This window comes from Salvelinus alpinus, chromosome 3 (genome assembly GCF_045679555.1).
Source record: "Salvelinus alpinus chromosome 3, SLU_Salpinus.1, whole genome shotgun sequence".
Lineage (NCBI taxonomy): Eukaryota > Metazoa > Chordata > Actinopteri > Salmoniformes > Salmonidae > Salvelinus > Salvelinus alpinus.
The window spans coordinates 103,197,399-103,214,501 of record NC_092088.1 but is presented as its reverse complement, the minus strand read 5'-3'; the positions used below and the strand labels follow the sequence as shown (position 1 = coordinate 103,214,501).

At 44.0% G+C, this 17,103-nt stretch overlaps 1 protein-coding gene across 3 annotated transcripts in view; it reads right to left on the bottom strand.

Moving 5' to 3' along the window:
• The window catches only part of chst15 (carbohydrate (N-acetylgalactosamine 4-sulfate 6-O) sulfotransferase 15), a 112,096-nt gene that overhangs the window by 11,877 nt on the left and 83,116 nt on the right, over positions 1 to 17,103 (bottom strand). For all 3 annotated transcript variants that reach the window (XM_071394695.1, XM_071394697.1, XM_071394696.1), the window contains exons 3-4: positions 15,603 to 15,942; positions 1,857 to 2,003 (exon numbers count right to left, since the gene is read on the bottom strand). In XM_071394695.1, the coding sequence (XP_071250796.1) occupies positions 1,857 to 2,003; positions 15,603 to 15,942 (487 nt within the window). The remainder of the gene's footprint in view (positions 1 to 1,856; positions 2,004 to 15,602; positions 15,943 to 17,103) is intronic.

Below are 17,103 nucleotides of genomic sequence, written 5' to 3'. Positions count from 1 at the left end.
CACGACAATCACAGGACACGACAATCACAGGACACTACAATCACAGGACACTACAATCACAGGACACTACAATCACAGGACACTACAATCACAGGACACGACAATCACAGGACACGACAATCACAGGACACTACAATCACAGGACACTACAATCACAGGACACTACAATCACAAGACACTACAATCACTGAACACTACAATCACAGGACACTACAATTACAGGAACCTACAATCACCGGACACTACAATCACAGGACACTACAATCACCGGACACTACAATCACAGGACACTACAATCACAGGACACTACAATCACAGGACACTACAATCACAGGACACTACAATCACAGGACACTACAATTACAGGACACTACAATCACAGGACACTACAATCACAGGACACTACAATCACAGGACACTACAATCACAGGACACTACAATCACAGGACACTACAATCACAGGACACTACAATCACAGGACACTACAATCACAGGACACTACAATCACCGGACACTACAATCACAGGACACTACAATCACAGGACACTACAATCACAGGACACTACAATCACAGGACACTACAATCACAGGACACTACAATCACAGGACACTACAATCACAGGACACTACAATCACAGGACACTACAATCACCGGACACTACAATCACAGGACACTACAATCACAGGACACTACAATCACTGGACACTACAATCACAGGACACTACAATCACAGGACACTACAATCACAGGACACTACAATCACAGGACACTACAATCACAGGACACTACAATCACCGGACACTACAATCACAGGACACTACAATCACAGGACACTACAATCACAGGACACTACAATCACAGGACACGACAATCACAGGACACTACAATCACAGGACACGACAATCACTGAACACTACAATCACAGGACACTACAATCACTGAACACATTTAACTGCATTTAACCCCTATGAATCAGAGAGGTGAGGGGGGGGCTGCCTTAATCAACATCCACAGGTGTGTTACCTATGATGATGTTGATATTAAAGGTGTGTTACCTATGAGGATGTTGATATTAAAGGTGTGTTACCTATGATGATGTTGATATTAAAGGTGTGTTACCTATGATGATGTTGATATTAAAGGTGTGTTACCTATGATGATGTTGATATTAAAGGTGTGTTACCTATGAGGATGTTGATATTAAAGGTGTGTTACCTATGAGGATGTTGATATTACAGGTGTGTTACCTATGATGATGTTGATATTAAAGGTGTGTTACCTATGATGATGTTGATATTAAAGGTGTGTTACCTATGATGATGTTGATATTAAAGGTGTGTTACCTATGATGATGTTGATATTAAAGGTGTGTTACCTATGATGATGTTGATATTAAAGGTGTGTTACCTATGATGATGTTGATATTAAAGGTGTGTTACCTATGATGATGTTGATATTAAAGGTGTGTTACCTATGATGATGTTGATATTACAGGTGTGTTACCTATGATGATGTTGATATTACAGGTGTGTTACTTATGATGATGTTGATATTAAAGGTGTGTTACCTATGATGATGTTGGTATTAAAGGTGTGTTACCTATGATGATGTTGGTATTACAGGTGTGTTACCTATGATGATGATATTAAAGGTGTGTTACCTATGATGATGATGTTGATATTAAAGGTGTGTTACCTATGATGATGTTGATATTACAGGTGTGTTACCTATGATGATGTTGGTATTAAAGGTGTGTTACCTATGATGATGTTGATATTACAGGTGTGTTACCTATGATGATGTTGATATTACAGGTGTGTTACCTATGATGATGTTGATATTACAGGTGTGTTACCTATGATGATGTTGTGTTGCTCTGGGGCTCCGGAGTGGGCGTTTCCCATCAGGCTGTCTTGGATCTGATAGGCTGCCAGGTCAAACAGATCCAAATAGTCTTCTACTGGGTAACGGTCGTGGAACCCCTCACTCAGACGGATTATACCTGGAGGGAGGGAGGGGAGTGAGGGGGGAGGGAGAGGGGAGGATAGAGTGAGGGAGGGAGGAGAGAGTGAGGGAGGAGAGAGGGAAGGAGGGAGGGAGGAGAGTGAGGGAGGGAGAGAGGAGAGAGTGAGGGAGGAGAGAGGGAAGGAGGGAGGGAGGGAGGAGAGAGGGAGGGAGGGAGAGAGAGAGGAGAGAGGGAGAGAGGAGAGAGTGAGGGAGGAGAGAGGGAAGGAGGGAGGGAGGGAGGAGAGAGTGAGGGAGGAGAGAGGGAAGGAGGGAGGGAGGAGTGAGGAGAGAGGGAGGGAGGGAGGGAGGAGAGTGAGGGAGGGAGAGAGGAGAGAGTGAGGGAGGAGAGAGGGAAGGAGGGAGGGAGGGAGGAGAGAGGGTGGGAGGGAGAGAGAGAGGAGAGAGGGTGGGAGGGAGAGAGAGAGGAGAGAGGGAGGGAGAGAGGAGAGAGTGAGGGAGGAGAAAGGGAAGGAGGGAGGGAGGGAGGAGAGAGAGGGAGGAGAGAGAGGGAGGAGAGAGGGAAGGAGGGAGGGAGGGAGGAGAGAGGGTGGGAGGGAGAGAGAGAGGAGAGAGGGAGGGAGAGAGGAGAGAGTGAGGGAGGAGAGAGGGAAGGAGGGAGGTAGGGAGGAGAGAGTGAGGGAGGAGAGAGGGAAGGAGGGAGGGAGGGAGGAGAGAGGGAGGGAGGGAGAGAGGAGAGAGTGAGGGAGGAGAGAGGGAAGGAGGGAGGGAGGGAGGGAGGGAGGAGAGAGTGAGGGAGGAGAGAGGGAAGGAGGGAGGGAGGGAGGAGAGAGGGTGGGAGGGAGGAAGAGGGAGGGGAGAGAGGAGAGAGTGAGGGATGGAACAGAGAGAGGGAGGGAGGAGAGAGGGAGGGAGGGAGAGAGGGATGGAACAGAGAAAGGGAGGGAGAGAGTGAGGAAGGAGAGAGGGGAGACGGAGGGAGATAGACAAATAATGATAGAGAGAGAAAGAGAAAAAAAGAGGGAGAAAGCAACGTTAGTAAATGTCACTCTCCTCAAGTCATTCATAGATAGTAAAACCGCTCAGCGGGTCGACAGTTTCGGTCCAAATCAAAGCACTACCTGACTTGTTGTGCTTCACGTAAACCCACAGGGTTTAAATACCAGGCTATAGCCTGAGAGCCGCAGGGTCAGCTTGATCTACACAGGGACATCCGTCTGTTTCTAGTCACAGTGACACATAAATACCAGGCTATAGCCTGAGAGCCGCAGGGTCAGCTTGATCTACACAGGGACATCCGTCTGTTCCTAGTCACAGTGACACAGAAATACCAGGCTATAGCCTGAGAGCCGCAGGGTCAGCTTGATCTACACAGGGACATCCGTCTGTTTCTAGTCACAGTGACACATAAATACCAGGCTATAGCCTGAGAGCCGCAGGGTCAGCTTGATCTATACAGGGACATCCGTCTGTTTCTAGTCACAGTGACACAGAAATACCAGGCTATAGCCTGAGAGCCGCAGGGTCAGCTTGATCTACACAGGGACATCCGTCTGTTTCTAGTCACAGTGACACAGAAATATCAGGCTATAGCCTGAGAGTCGCAGGGTCAGCTTGATCTATACAGGGACATCCGTCTGTTTCTAGTCACAGTGACACAGAAATACCAGGCTATAGCCTGAGAGCCACAGGGTCAGCTTGATCTACACAGGGACATCAGTCTGTTTCTCGTCACAGTGACACAGAAATACCCGGCTATAGCCTGAGAGCCGCAGGGTCAGGTGAGATACTGGTTCACTGTTATCAGCAGACTGATATGATTATACTATACCTAGGGGTGCGTTCCAAATGGAATCCTTTCCCCCTAGGTAGTGCACTACTTTTGACAAGCGCCTATTGGGAATAGGGTTCCATTTGAGAGATATACATACAGTATAACACGGCTGTTAGTTTTCCCCAGGATTAGAGGCTTTATACAGTATAACACTGCTGTTAGTTTCCCCAGGATTAGAGGCTTTATACAGTATAACACTGCTGTTAGTTTCCCCAGGATTAGAGGCTTTATACAGTATAACACTGCTGTTAGTTTCCCCCAGGATTAGAGGCTTTCATACAGTATAACACTGCTGTTAGTTTCCCCAGGATTAGAGGCTTTCATACAGTATAACACTGCTGTTAGTTTCCCCCAGGATTAGAGGCTTTATACAGTATAACACTGCTGTTAGTTTCCCCCAGGATTAGAGGCTTTATGCAGTATAACACTGCTGTTAGTTTCCCCAGGATTAGAGGCTTTATACAGTATAACACTGCTGTTAGTTTTCCCCAGGATTAGAGGCTTTATACAGTATAACACTGCTGTTAGTTTCCCCAGGATTAGAGGCTTTATACAGTATAACACGGCTGTTAGTTTCCCCCAGGATTAGAGGCTTTCATACAGTATAACACTGCTGTTAGTTTCCCCCAGGATTAGAGGATGAGCTCAGAATTAGAGACCTTTTAATATACAATATGACACTACAGTTAGTTTCCCCAGGATTAGAGGCTTTCATACAGTATACCACTGCTGTTAGTTTCCCCCAGGATTAGAGGCTTTATACAGTATAACACTGCTGTTAGTTTTCCCCAGGATTAGAGGCTTTATACAGTATAACACGGCTGTTAGTTTTCCCCAGGATTAGAGGCTTTATACAGTATAACACTACAGTTAGTTTCCCCCAGGATTAGAGGCTTTCATACAGTATAACACTGCTGTTAGTTTTCCCCAGGATTAGAGAATGACCTCAGGCTTTGTGGTTCGACAGTATAAACCACTACCCTGTTAAACAATAAACACCTTGAATTGTAAATCCTCACAACAATGTAGGATTTATCAGTTTAAGTGTCCCTGGCTAACAATGCTGGTTTCCTGATGCTCGGTTGCAGAGCACAGTCTCGTCAGCAGGTTGACACTATTGTCATGAGTCCTGCCCTGGAGGCAAAACTGAGCTATATACACTAGATGGGCCAGATGCTGACACTAAAATGACATTATAGTAGAGAGAGAAAGAGGAGAGAGGAGAGGGAGAGAGAGATAGAATGAGAGAGAGAGAGGGAGAGGGGGAGGGAGGGAGAGAGAGAGAGATAGAGGGAGAGAGAGAGAGGGGGGAGGAGAGAGAGAGAGAGAGAGAGAGGGGAGGAGGGAGAGAGGGAGAGGAAAAGAGAGGAGAGAGAGAGAGAGAGAGAGAGAGAGAGAGAGAGAGAGAGAGGAGGAAAAAGAGAGAGAAGGAGAGAGAGGGGAGGAGAGAGAGAGGGAGAGAGAGAGAGAGGGGATGAGGGGGAGGGGGGAGGAGGGAGAGGGGGGAAGAGAGAGAGAGAAAAGGAGAGGGAGAGAGAGAGAGAGAGAGAGAGAGAGAGAGAGAGAGGAAGAGGGAGAGAGAGGGGAGGAAGAGAGAGAGGGGGGATGAAGAGAGAGAGAGGGGGGGAGGAAGAGAGAGCGAGGGGGGGAGGAAGAGAGAGCGAGGGGGGAGGAAGAGGATGAGTATAACTAAAGACCACAATAACTCAGAGTCCTGTACCAGACCACACACACACACACACACACACACACACACACAAACACACACACACACACACACACACACACACACACACACACACACACACACACACACACACACACACACACACACAGACAGACAGGTTTGGAGCGTGAACGGAACAACAATTAAATTCTCAACTACAACTAAAGGAAACAAATAGAACAAAAGCCAAAAGCTGCAAATCTCATTTCCTGTTTTGAAGAAGGTTTTCTAGAATCAGTTTCTCATTCAGGTCAACTGGGATTTCACCATGACTCCCCGTTCTGTTTCCACACAGCTATAACTTCCCATATCGTCCCATCTGTGGCGGCTGCTAGCCTTATACCATTACAGAGGCACATGGAGAGAACAGCACATGACAGAGTCATACACAGAGCGATGAACTCAACACATTCTCCAACGCCCCCAGATCTGTCAAACAGGACAACAGGCTATCAAAGAAACTGTGTTTATAACAGGAGAACAGGTTATTAAATCTGTGTTTATAACAGGACAACAGGTTATCAAATCTCTGTGTTTATAACAGGAGAACAGGTTATTAAATCTGTGTTTATAACAGGAGAAGAGGTTATTAAATCTCTGTGTTTATAACAGGAGAACAGGTTATTACCTCTCTGTGTTTATAACAGGAGAACAGGCTATCAAAGAAACGGTGTTTATAACAGGACAACAGGTTATTAAATCTGTGTTTATAACAGGACAACAGGTTATTAAATCTGTGTTTATAACAGGAGAACAGGTTATTAAATCTGTGTTTATAACAGGAGAACAGGTTATTAAAGAAACTGTGTTTATAACAGGACAACAGGCTATCAAAGAAACTGTGTTTATAACAGGAGAACAGGTTATCAAAGAAACTGTGTTTATAGCAGGACAACAGGTTATTAAATCTGTGTTTATAACAGGACAACAGGCTATCAAAGAAACTGTGTTTATAACAGGAGAACAGGTTATTAAATCTGTGTTTATAGCAGGACAACAGGTTATTAAATCTGTGTTTATAGCAGGACAACAGGTTATTAAATCTCTGTGTTTATAACAGGAGAACAGGTTATTAAATCTCTGTGTTTATAACAGGAGAACAGGTTATTAAATCTGTGTTTATAACAGGACAACAGGCTATCAAAGAAACGGTGTTTATAACAGGAGAACAGGTTATTAAATCTCTGTGTTTATAGCAGGACAACAGGTTATTAAATCTCTGTGTTTATAACAGGAGAACAGGTTATTAAATCTCTGTGTTTATAACAGGAGAACAGGTTATTAAATCTCTGTGTTTATAACAGGAGAACAGGTTATTAAATCTGTGTTTATAACAGGAGAACAGGTTATTAAATCTCTGTGTTTATAACAGGAGAACAGGTTATTAAATCTCTGTGTTTATAACAGGACAACAGGTTATTAAATCTGTGTTTATAACAGGACAACAGGTTATTAAATCTCTGTGTTTATAACAGGAGAACAGGTTTGTAACGGCAGCCTTCCCTCTCTTCACGAGAAGAGAGAATGTAGCAGGGATCGGACCAACACGCAGCGTAGCCAGTGCTCAACATGTTTAATTACGATAAATAAACGTGAACACGATACAAAACAAAATAACAAATGTGGCAAACCGATACAGTCCTTTCTGGTGCAGACAAAACACAAAGACAGGAAACAACCACCCACAAACCCCAACACAAAACAAGCCACCTAAATATGATTCTCAATCAGGGACAACGATTGACAGCTGCCTCTGATTGAGAACCATATTAGGCCGAACACAGAAACAGACAAACTAGACACACAACATAGAATGCCCACCCAGCTCACGTCCTGACCAACACTAAAACAAGCAAAACACATAAGAACTATGGTCAGGACGTGACAAGGTTATTAAATCTCTGTGTTTATAACAGGAGAACAGGTTATTAAATCTCTGTGTTTATAACAGGAGAACAGGTTATTAAATCTCTGTGTTTATAACAGGAGAACAGGTTATTAAATCTCTGTGTTTATAACAGCCTTTCAAAGCAATTCCTGGCTACAGACGTGAGTACTACGAGTCAGTAGTCATTTAGGCAGGTTACCTTAGTTTTCTTGGGCACAGGGACTATGGGGGTCTGCTTAAAACATGTTAGTATTACAGACTCGGACATGGAGAGGTTGAAAATGTCAGTGAAGACACTTGCCTATTGGTCAGCGCATGATCACAGTACATGTCTTGGTAATCCGTCCTGCCCTGCGGCCTTGTGAATGTTGACCTGTTTAAAGGTCTTACATCGGCTGCGGAGAGCGTAATCACACAGTCTTCTGGAACAGTCTCATGCATGTTTCATTGTTATTTTCCTCGAAGTGAGCATAGAAGTAGTTTAGCTCGTCTTGTCGGCTCGTGTCACTGGGCAGCTTTCGGCTGTGCTTCCCTTTGTAGTCTGTAATGGTTTTTAAGCCCTGCCACGTCCGACGAGCGTCAGAGCCGGTGCAGTACGACACGATCTTAGTCCTGTATTGACGCTTTGCCTGATGGTTCGTTGGAGGGCATAGTGGGATTTCTTATAAGCTTCCGAGTCCCGCTCCTTGAAAGCGGCAGCGTTAGCATTTAGCTCAGTGCGGATGTTGCCTGTAATCCATGGCTTCTGGTTGGGGTTTGTACGTACGGTCACTGTGGGGACGACGTCATCGATGCACTTATTGATGAAGCCAATGACTGATGTTGTGTACTCCTCAATGCCATCGGAGGAATCGCGGAACATATTCCAGTCTGTGCTAGCAAAACAGTCCTGTAGCTTAGCATCTGCTTCATCTGACCACTTTTTTTTTTTGATCTAGTCACTGGTGCTTTTAATATTTGCTTGTAAGCAGGAATGAATTATGGTCAGATTCGCCAAATGGAGGGCGAGGGAGAGCTTTGTATGCGTCTCTGTGTGTGGAGTAAAGGAGGTCCAGAGTTTTTTCCCTCTGGATGCACATGTAACATGCTGGTAGAAATGAGGTAAAACTGATTTAAGTTTCCCTGCATTAAAGTCCCCGGCCACTAGGAGCGCCGCCTCTGGATGAGCATTTTCCTCTTTGCTTATGGCGGTATACAGCTCGAGTGCTGTCTTAGTGCCAGCCTCTGACCGTGGTGGTATGTAGACTGCTACGAAAAATACAGATGAAAACTCTCTAGGTAGGTAGTGTGGTCTACAGCTTATCATGAGATACTCTACCTCAGGCGAGCAATAGCTCGAGACATCCTTAGATATCGTGCACCAGCTGTTATTTACAAAAATACATAGTCCACCGCCTCTTGTATTACCAGACGCCGCTGTTCTCTCCTGCCGGTGCAGCATATAACCATGTTGATAATGTCGTCGTTCAGCCACGACTCCGTGAAGCATAAGATGTTACAGGTTTGAATGTCCCGTTGGTAGTTTAATCTTCCACGTAGGTCATCTATTTTATTCTCCAGATTGCACGTTAGCTAGCAGAATGGAAGGAAGTGGGGAGTTTATTCAATCGCATACAAATTCTCAGAAGGCAGCCCCGCTCACCGGACCCTTTTTCTCCGCCTCCTCTTCACGCAAGTCACGGGGATCTGGGCCTGTTCCCGAGAAAGCAGTATATCGTTCGCGTCGGGCTCGTCGGACTCGTTAAAGGAAAAAAAGGATTTTGGCAGTCCGTGGTGAGTAATCACAGTCCTGATATCTAGAAATTATTTTAGTTTATAAGAGACGGTAGCGGCAACATTATGTACGAAATAAGTAGAAAAAAAAAAGTTACAAACAACGCAAATAAACAGTAGAACGTCAGCCTTCTTCTCTGGCGCCATTTTAACAGGTTTTTAAAGCTCTGTGTTTCAATGTTTATTTCAACAAAAAAAATGTAACCTTTATATAACGAGGCAAGTCAGTTAAGAACAAATTCTTATTTACAATGACGGCCTACCCCGGCCAAACCCGGACCGACGCCGGGCCAATTGTGTGCCGCCCTATGGGCCTCCCAATCACGGCCGGATGTTTTACAGCCCGGATTCGAACCAGAGACTGTAGTGACACCTCTAGCACTGAGATGCAGTGTCTTAGAGAACAGGTTATTAAAGCTCTGTGTGTTTATACCGTCCACCTCCAGGCACAGGCACAGGCACAGGCACAGGCACACGCACACGCACACGCACACACACACACAGCCAGTTGGGTTTGTACTGTAGCATTTGACAGGATATCTAATGGTGCAATACCATCACAACAGGAAACAACAGGAAACCGTGGGTTCATTTATACTCCACACACACCCGCAAGGCACATACACACCCAAACACTCCCCCCAGCAGACACTCTTATCCAGAGCAACACACCTGCACGGTACACTGCAATAGGGCTTCAAAGACTAATGGACTGCTCTGTCCGTTTTTAGTGGCTTTAGCCACATCCCCAAAGTAAGGTCAGTGCCAGGGTCGGCTCTAGCCTTTTGGGGGCCCTAAGCCAGCAAAACATTTTAATGGCACCCCCCTCTTGATGGTGGAATGAAACGTTAACGTTTTAAAGCAAATTTCCTGCAATTCTACAAAAATAAATATTACTTATGCCATGTTAATATGATATTTGAGTTAGAAATCAATGGGGGGGGGGGTCAGGAGGTCAGGGCCCCCCGGTCGGTATTCGGCCATGATTACTACATGTTTAGGTGTAGAAATTGTTAGCTGACATGGCTAATCTTCTTTTTGGGGGTCAGGGGCCCACTTATGTCACACCTGGACCTGGCATACATAGTATATACAGTATATACAGTACATAGTGTATACAGTACATAGTATATACAGTACATAGTGTATACAGGACATAGTATATACAGTATATACAGTACATAGTATATACAGTACATAGTATATACAGTACATAGTATATACAGTACATAGCATATACAGTACATAGTTTATACAGTATATAGTATATACAGTACATAGCATGTACAGTACATAATATATACAGTACATAATATATACAGTACATAGTATATACAGTATATACAGTACATAGTATATACAGTACATAGTATATACAGTACATAGTATATACAGTACATAGTATATACAGTACATAGTATATACAGAAAGTATTCAGACCCCTTGACTTTTTCCACATTTTGTTACATTACAGTATTATTCTAAAATGGATTAAATAAAACATTTCCCTCATCAATCTACACACAATACCCCATAGTGTCTAAGAAAAAACTGTTTTTTATAAATGTTTGCAGATTTATGAAAAAAACTAAACATAAATACCTTATTTACATAAGGTGACTAGTCAGGATCGAGGGAAAGATAAACGGAGCAAAGTACAGAGAGATCCTTGATGACAACCGGCTCCAGAGTTCTCAGGACCTCAGACTGGGGCGGAGGTTCACCTTCCAACAGGACAATGACCCTAAGCACAGCCAAGACATCACAGGAGTGGTTTCGGGACAAGTCTCTGAATGTCCTTGAGTGGCCCAGCCAGAGCCTGGACCTCAACTGGATCTAACATCTCTGGAGAGACCTGAAAATAGCTGGGCAGTGACACTCCCCATCCAACCTGACAGAGCTTGAGAGGATCTGCAGAGAAGAATGGGAGAAACTCCCCAAATACAGGTGTGCCAAGCTTGTAGCGTCATACCCAAGAAGACTCGAGGCTGTAATCGCTGCCAAAGGTGATTCAACAAAATATCGAGTAAAGGGTCTGAATACTTATGCAAATGTTATATTTAAGATTATTATTTTTAATAACTTTGCAAAAATGTCTAAAAACCTGTTTTTGCTTTGTCAATATGAGATAATGTTTTATAGATTGATGACGGGGAAAAAACTATTGAATACATTTTAGAATAAGGCTGTAACATAACAAAATGTGTAAAAAGTCAAGGGGTCTGAAGATTTTCTGAATGCACTGTATTAAGAAAAACCTATTCTGAGTAATGACGACTGAGGCCTACTGTATCGGGAAAGAAAACTGCTCTGAGTAATGACGACTGAGGCCTACTGTATCGGGAAAGAAAACTGCTCTGAGTAATGACGACTGAGGCCTACTGTATCGGGAAAGAAAACTGCTCTGAGTAATGATGACTGAGGCCCACTGTATCGGGAAAGAAAACTGCTCTGAGTAATGACGACTGAGGCCTACTGTATCGGGAAAGAAAACTGCTCTGAGTAATGATGACTGAGGCCTACTGTATCGGGAAAGAAAACTGCTCTGAGTAATGACGACTGAGGCCTACTGTATCGGGAAAGAAAACTGCTCTGAGTAATGACGACTGAGGCCTACTGTATCGGGAAAGAAAACTGCTCTGAGTAATGACGACGGAGGCCTACTGTATCGGGAAAGAAAACTGCTCTGAGTAATGATGACTGCGGACTACTGTATCGGGAAAGAAAACTGCTCTGAGTAATGACGACTGAGGCCTACTGTATCGGGAAAGAAAACTGCTCTGAGTAATGACGACTGAGGCCTACTGTATCGGGAAAGAAAACTGCTCTGAGTAATGACGACTGAGGCCTACTGTATCGGGAAAGAAAACTGCTCTGAGTAATGACGACTGAGGCCTACTGTATCGGGAAAGAAAACTGCTCTGAGTAATGACGACTGAGGCCTACTGTATCGGGAAAGAAAACTGCTCTGAGTAATGATGACTGAGGCCTACTGTATCGGGAAAGAAAACTGCTCTGAGTAATGACGACTGAGGCCTACTGTATCGGGAAAGAAAACTGCTCTGAGTAATGACGACTGAGGCCTACTGTATCGGGAAAGAAAACTGCTCTGAGTAATGACGACGGAGGCCTACTGTATCGGGAAAGAAAACTGCTCTGAGTAATGATGACTGCGGCCTACTGTATCGGGAAAGAAAACTGCTCTGAGTAATGACGACGGAGGCCTACTGTATCGGGAAAGAAAACTGCTCTGAGTAATGACGACGGAGGCCTACTGTATCGGGAAAGAAAACTGCTCTGAGTAATGACGACAGAGGCCTACTGTATCGGGAAAGAAAACTGCTCTGAGTAATGACGACTGAGGCCTACTGTATCGGGAAAGAAAACTGCTCTGAGTAATGACGACGGAGGCCTACTGTATCGGGAAAGAAAACTGCTCTGAGTAATGACGACGGAGGCCTACTGTATCGGGAAAGGAAACTGCTCTGAGTAATGACGACGGAGGCCTACTGTATCGGGAAAGAAAACTGCTCTGAGTAATGACGACGGAGGCCTACTGTATCGGGAAAGAAAACTGCTCTGAGTAATGACGACGGAGGCCTACTGTATCGGGAAAGAAAACTGCTCTGAGTAATGACGACGGAGGCCTACTGTATCGGGAAAGGAAACTGCTCTGAGTAATGACGACGGAGGCCTACTGTATCGGGAAAGAAAACCGCTCTGAGTAATGACGACTGAGGCCTACTGTATTGGGAAAGAAAACCGCTCTGAGTAATGACGACTGAGGCCTACTGTATCGGGAAAGAAAACTGTGAAACATTATCATCTAAAATCGTCTGAATGCAGTTTTCTTGAGAAGCACCATACCTTGAAAATACCCTGTAAAATACCCTGTAAAATACCCTGTCAATAAACTTGTAAAATACTCTGTAAAATACCCTGTCAAATACCATGGCAAATACCCTGTAAAATACCCTGTCAAATACCATGGCAAATACCCTGTAACATACTCTGTCAAATACCCTGTCAAATACCTAGTAAAATACCCTGTCAAATACCCTGTCAAATACCCTGTAAAAAAAACTAGTAAAATACTCATTACAAGCTGAAAGTAAAGAAAGAAGGAAAGCGGATTCCTGATTAACTTCTTGCGACTACAGGGGGTGCTGTTCCGAATTAGCATTTTGTCGTCTCCAAATTAAACTGCCTAGTACTCAATTCTTGCTCGTACAATATGCATATTATTAATTATATTGGATAGAAAACACCTTCTAGTTTCATACAACGTTGAAATTATGTCTGTGGGTGACCCAGAACACTTTCTACAGCGAAATCCATGACAGACAGTGAAAGGTCTGAGAGCGAAGCTCTGGTTTCAGATCAGTTTTTAAGGTCTCTGTCTATCCTATGGAACGACACGAACTGCACCCGCCTTCCCCTGGATGTCAGTAACCAATGAGAAGTGGAATGGGCCTTCTAGGTAGCTCTCAGAGGTTATAAAACACCAAGGAGTGAGAGTAGCCCCCCTTTCGACGCTCGCCCTTACGCAGGATGGGACCTCCGGACGCCATTTTCACAGGCTCGGTTATCAACTTGAAATGTATCCGTCTGTAATTTAATTCGATATAGGACTTAGAAACATCATAAGGTAGTTAATTTAAACCGTTTTATAGCAATTTATATCCGTTTAGTGCGATTTTGAGGAATTTCTTTGTTGTGCACTCTGAAACTTTGGACACGTTTTGTGGTCCCGTTCGATCGTTAGTGGATATTTCGAAGGACAGAGGACATCTATCGACCAAAAGACGTTTATAACATAGAAAGGATACATTGCCCAAGAATATGATGGAAGAACAGCTCAAAGTAAGCAATATTTAATATGATAAATTGTTGTTCTGTCGAAATATTTTAAACGCATATTTCGCCATTTTGTTTGGTATAGCTTTGGTATAGCTTCACTTGGCGAACCCTGTATTGAAAAGTAAGGATAATTTTAAAAATGTAAATCAGCGGTTGCATTAAGAACTAATTTGTCTTTCGATTCCTGTCAACCCTGTATTTTTTAGTCAAGTATATGATTAGCTTTTAATTAAACTAGATCACTCTGATAGATGACGTCAGACATATTGAGGCTTGATTTCCTAGTATTTTTATTGTGTAACCACGGTTTTGTATGGCTAAATATGCACCTTTTCGAACAAACTGTATATGTATGTTGTAAAATGATGTTACAGGAGTGTCATCGGAAGAATTCTGAGAAGGTTAGTGAAAAAATTAATATCTTTTGGCGGTGGTTACGTTATAGCGCTCTTTGGCTGGAATCGATGCTCTGGTAACGTTTGCACATGTAGTATGCTAACTTATCGATTTATTGTGTTTTCGCTGAAAAACGCTTAGAAAATCTGAAATATGGTCTGAAATCACAAGAACTGGGTCTTTCCATTGCTATGCTTTGTCTATTCTTATGAAATGTTTTATGATGAGTAAATGGGTCATACACGTTGCTCTATCTAGTAATTCTAGTCGATTTGTGATGGTGGGTGCAATTGTAAACTGTGATTTCTACCTGAAATATGCACTTTTTTCTAACAAAAACTATCCTATACCATGAATATGTTATCAGACTGTCATCTGAAGAGGTTTTTTCTTGGTTAGTGGATATCAATATCTTAGTTGAGCCGAATTGGTGATAGCACCTGAAGGAGTAAGAAACTGATGGAGTTAGAATAGTGGTGTATTTTGCTAACGTGTTTAGCTAATAGATTTACATATTTTGTCTTCCCTGTAAAACATTTTAAAAATCTGAAATGGTGGCTTTATTCACAAGATCTGTATCTTTCATCTGGTGTCTTGGACTTGTGATTTAATGATATTTAGATGCTACTATCTACTTCTGAAGCTATGCTAGCTATGCTAATCAGTGTGTGGGGGGTGGGGGGTGCTCCCGGATCCGGGTTTCTGAGGCAGTAAAAGTTAACATTCAGGTAGAAAACCCAGTTCACGCTGTGTACCTGGATAACTCTCCATTAATTGATCTAGTTCTGTAATACTTATTCAGGCTATCCAGCCCATGAGCTCCCCACACACACACACACACACACACACACACACACACACACACACACACACACACACACACACACACACACACACACACACACACACACACACACACACACACACACACACACACACACACACACACACACACACACACACACACACACACACACACACACAAACACACACACACACACACACACCAGCCTTCTCGGCTCCAGCAAGGTGAAGGGTCAGGCAAAGTTGTTGAAGCTGTTAATTACTGTGTGTGTGTGTGCGTGACTGTGTTTGTGACTGCGTGTGTGTGTGTGTATGACTGTGTGTGTGTGTCTCCTAACTCTCCAGTAAAACTCACCAAACCTCTTCCTGGTCCACCAGTGCGGCTCCTTGAAGGTGGTGAACCTGACCTCCGGGTGCAGCTGCAGCCTGTCGTACAGGTCTGTGGTGCCACACTTCGGCTGACCTATGATGTAGAAGTAAGGTAGGCAGCGCATGCGGTAGTGTTTCCCCCCGCGGCGGTACACGTGTTCTCGGAAAGCCTTCCTCAGGTACTCAAACACGGTTCTGAAGCGGCGAGAGTAACGGGCGTAAAGGTTTTTCCTGTAAGGGTCCCTGGTGACATTCCCGGTGTGCTCCTCGTACCAACAGGGGTTCTTGACGTTGGGAAGAAACTTGTGGGGGATAACGGAAAACATCTGTAGAGACGAGAGAAACGGACTGTTAAACCATGGAGCTGAATCACTCACTATCAGTCATTGAGAGACAGAGAGAGAGAGAGAGACAGAGAGAGACAGAGAGAGAGACAGAGAGAGAGAGAGAGACAGAGAGAGAGACAGAGAGAGAGAGAGAGACAGAGAGAGACAGAGACAGAGAGAGAGAGAGACAGAGAGAGAGAGAGACAGAGAGAGAGACAGAGAGAGAGAGAGAGACAGAGAGAGACAGAGACAGAGACAGAGACAGAGAGACAGAGAGAGACAGAGAGAGAGAGAGACAGAGAGAGAGAGACAGAGAGAGAGACAGAGAGAGAGAGAGAGAGACCATGAGAGAGACCATGTATTCACCCTACACACCCTAATTGACAACCAAACAAACCAAAACAAAGGCAAAGTCTTTTCATGCTTTGTTGATTTCAAAAAAGCCTTCGACTCAATTTGGCATGAGGGTCTGCTATACAAATTGATGGAAAGTGGTGTTGGGGGTAAAACATACGACATTATAAAATCCATGTACACAAACAACAAGTGTGCGGTTAAAATTGGCAATAAACACACACATTTCTTCACACAGGGTCGTGGGGTGAGACAGGGATGCAGCTTAAGCCCCACCCTCTTCAACATATATATCAACGAATTGGCGCGGGCACTAGAACAGTCTGCAGCACCCGGTCTCACCCTACTAGAATCCGAAGTCAAATGTCTACTGTTTGCTGATGATCTGGTGCTTCTGTCACCAACCAAGGAGGGCCTACAGCAGCACCTAGATCTTCTGCACAGATTCTGTCAGACCTGGGCCCTGACAGTAAATCTCAGTAAGACCAAAATAATGGTGTTCCAAAAAAGGTCCAGTCACCAGGACCACAAATTCCATCTAGACACCGTTGCCCTAGAGCACACAAAAAACTATACATACCTCGGCCTAAACATCAGCACCACAGGTAACTTCCACAAAGCTGTGAACGATCTGAGAGACAAGGCAAGAAGGGCCTTCTATGCCATCAAAAGGAACATAAATTTCAACATGCCAATTAGGATCTGGCTAAAAATACTTGAATCAGTCATAGAGCCCATTGCCCTTTATGGTTGTGAGGTCTGGGGTCCGCTCACCAACCAAGATTTCACAAAATGGGACAAACACCA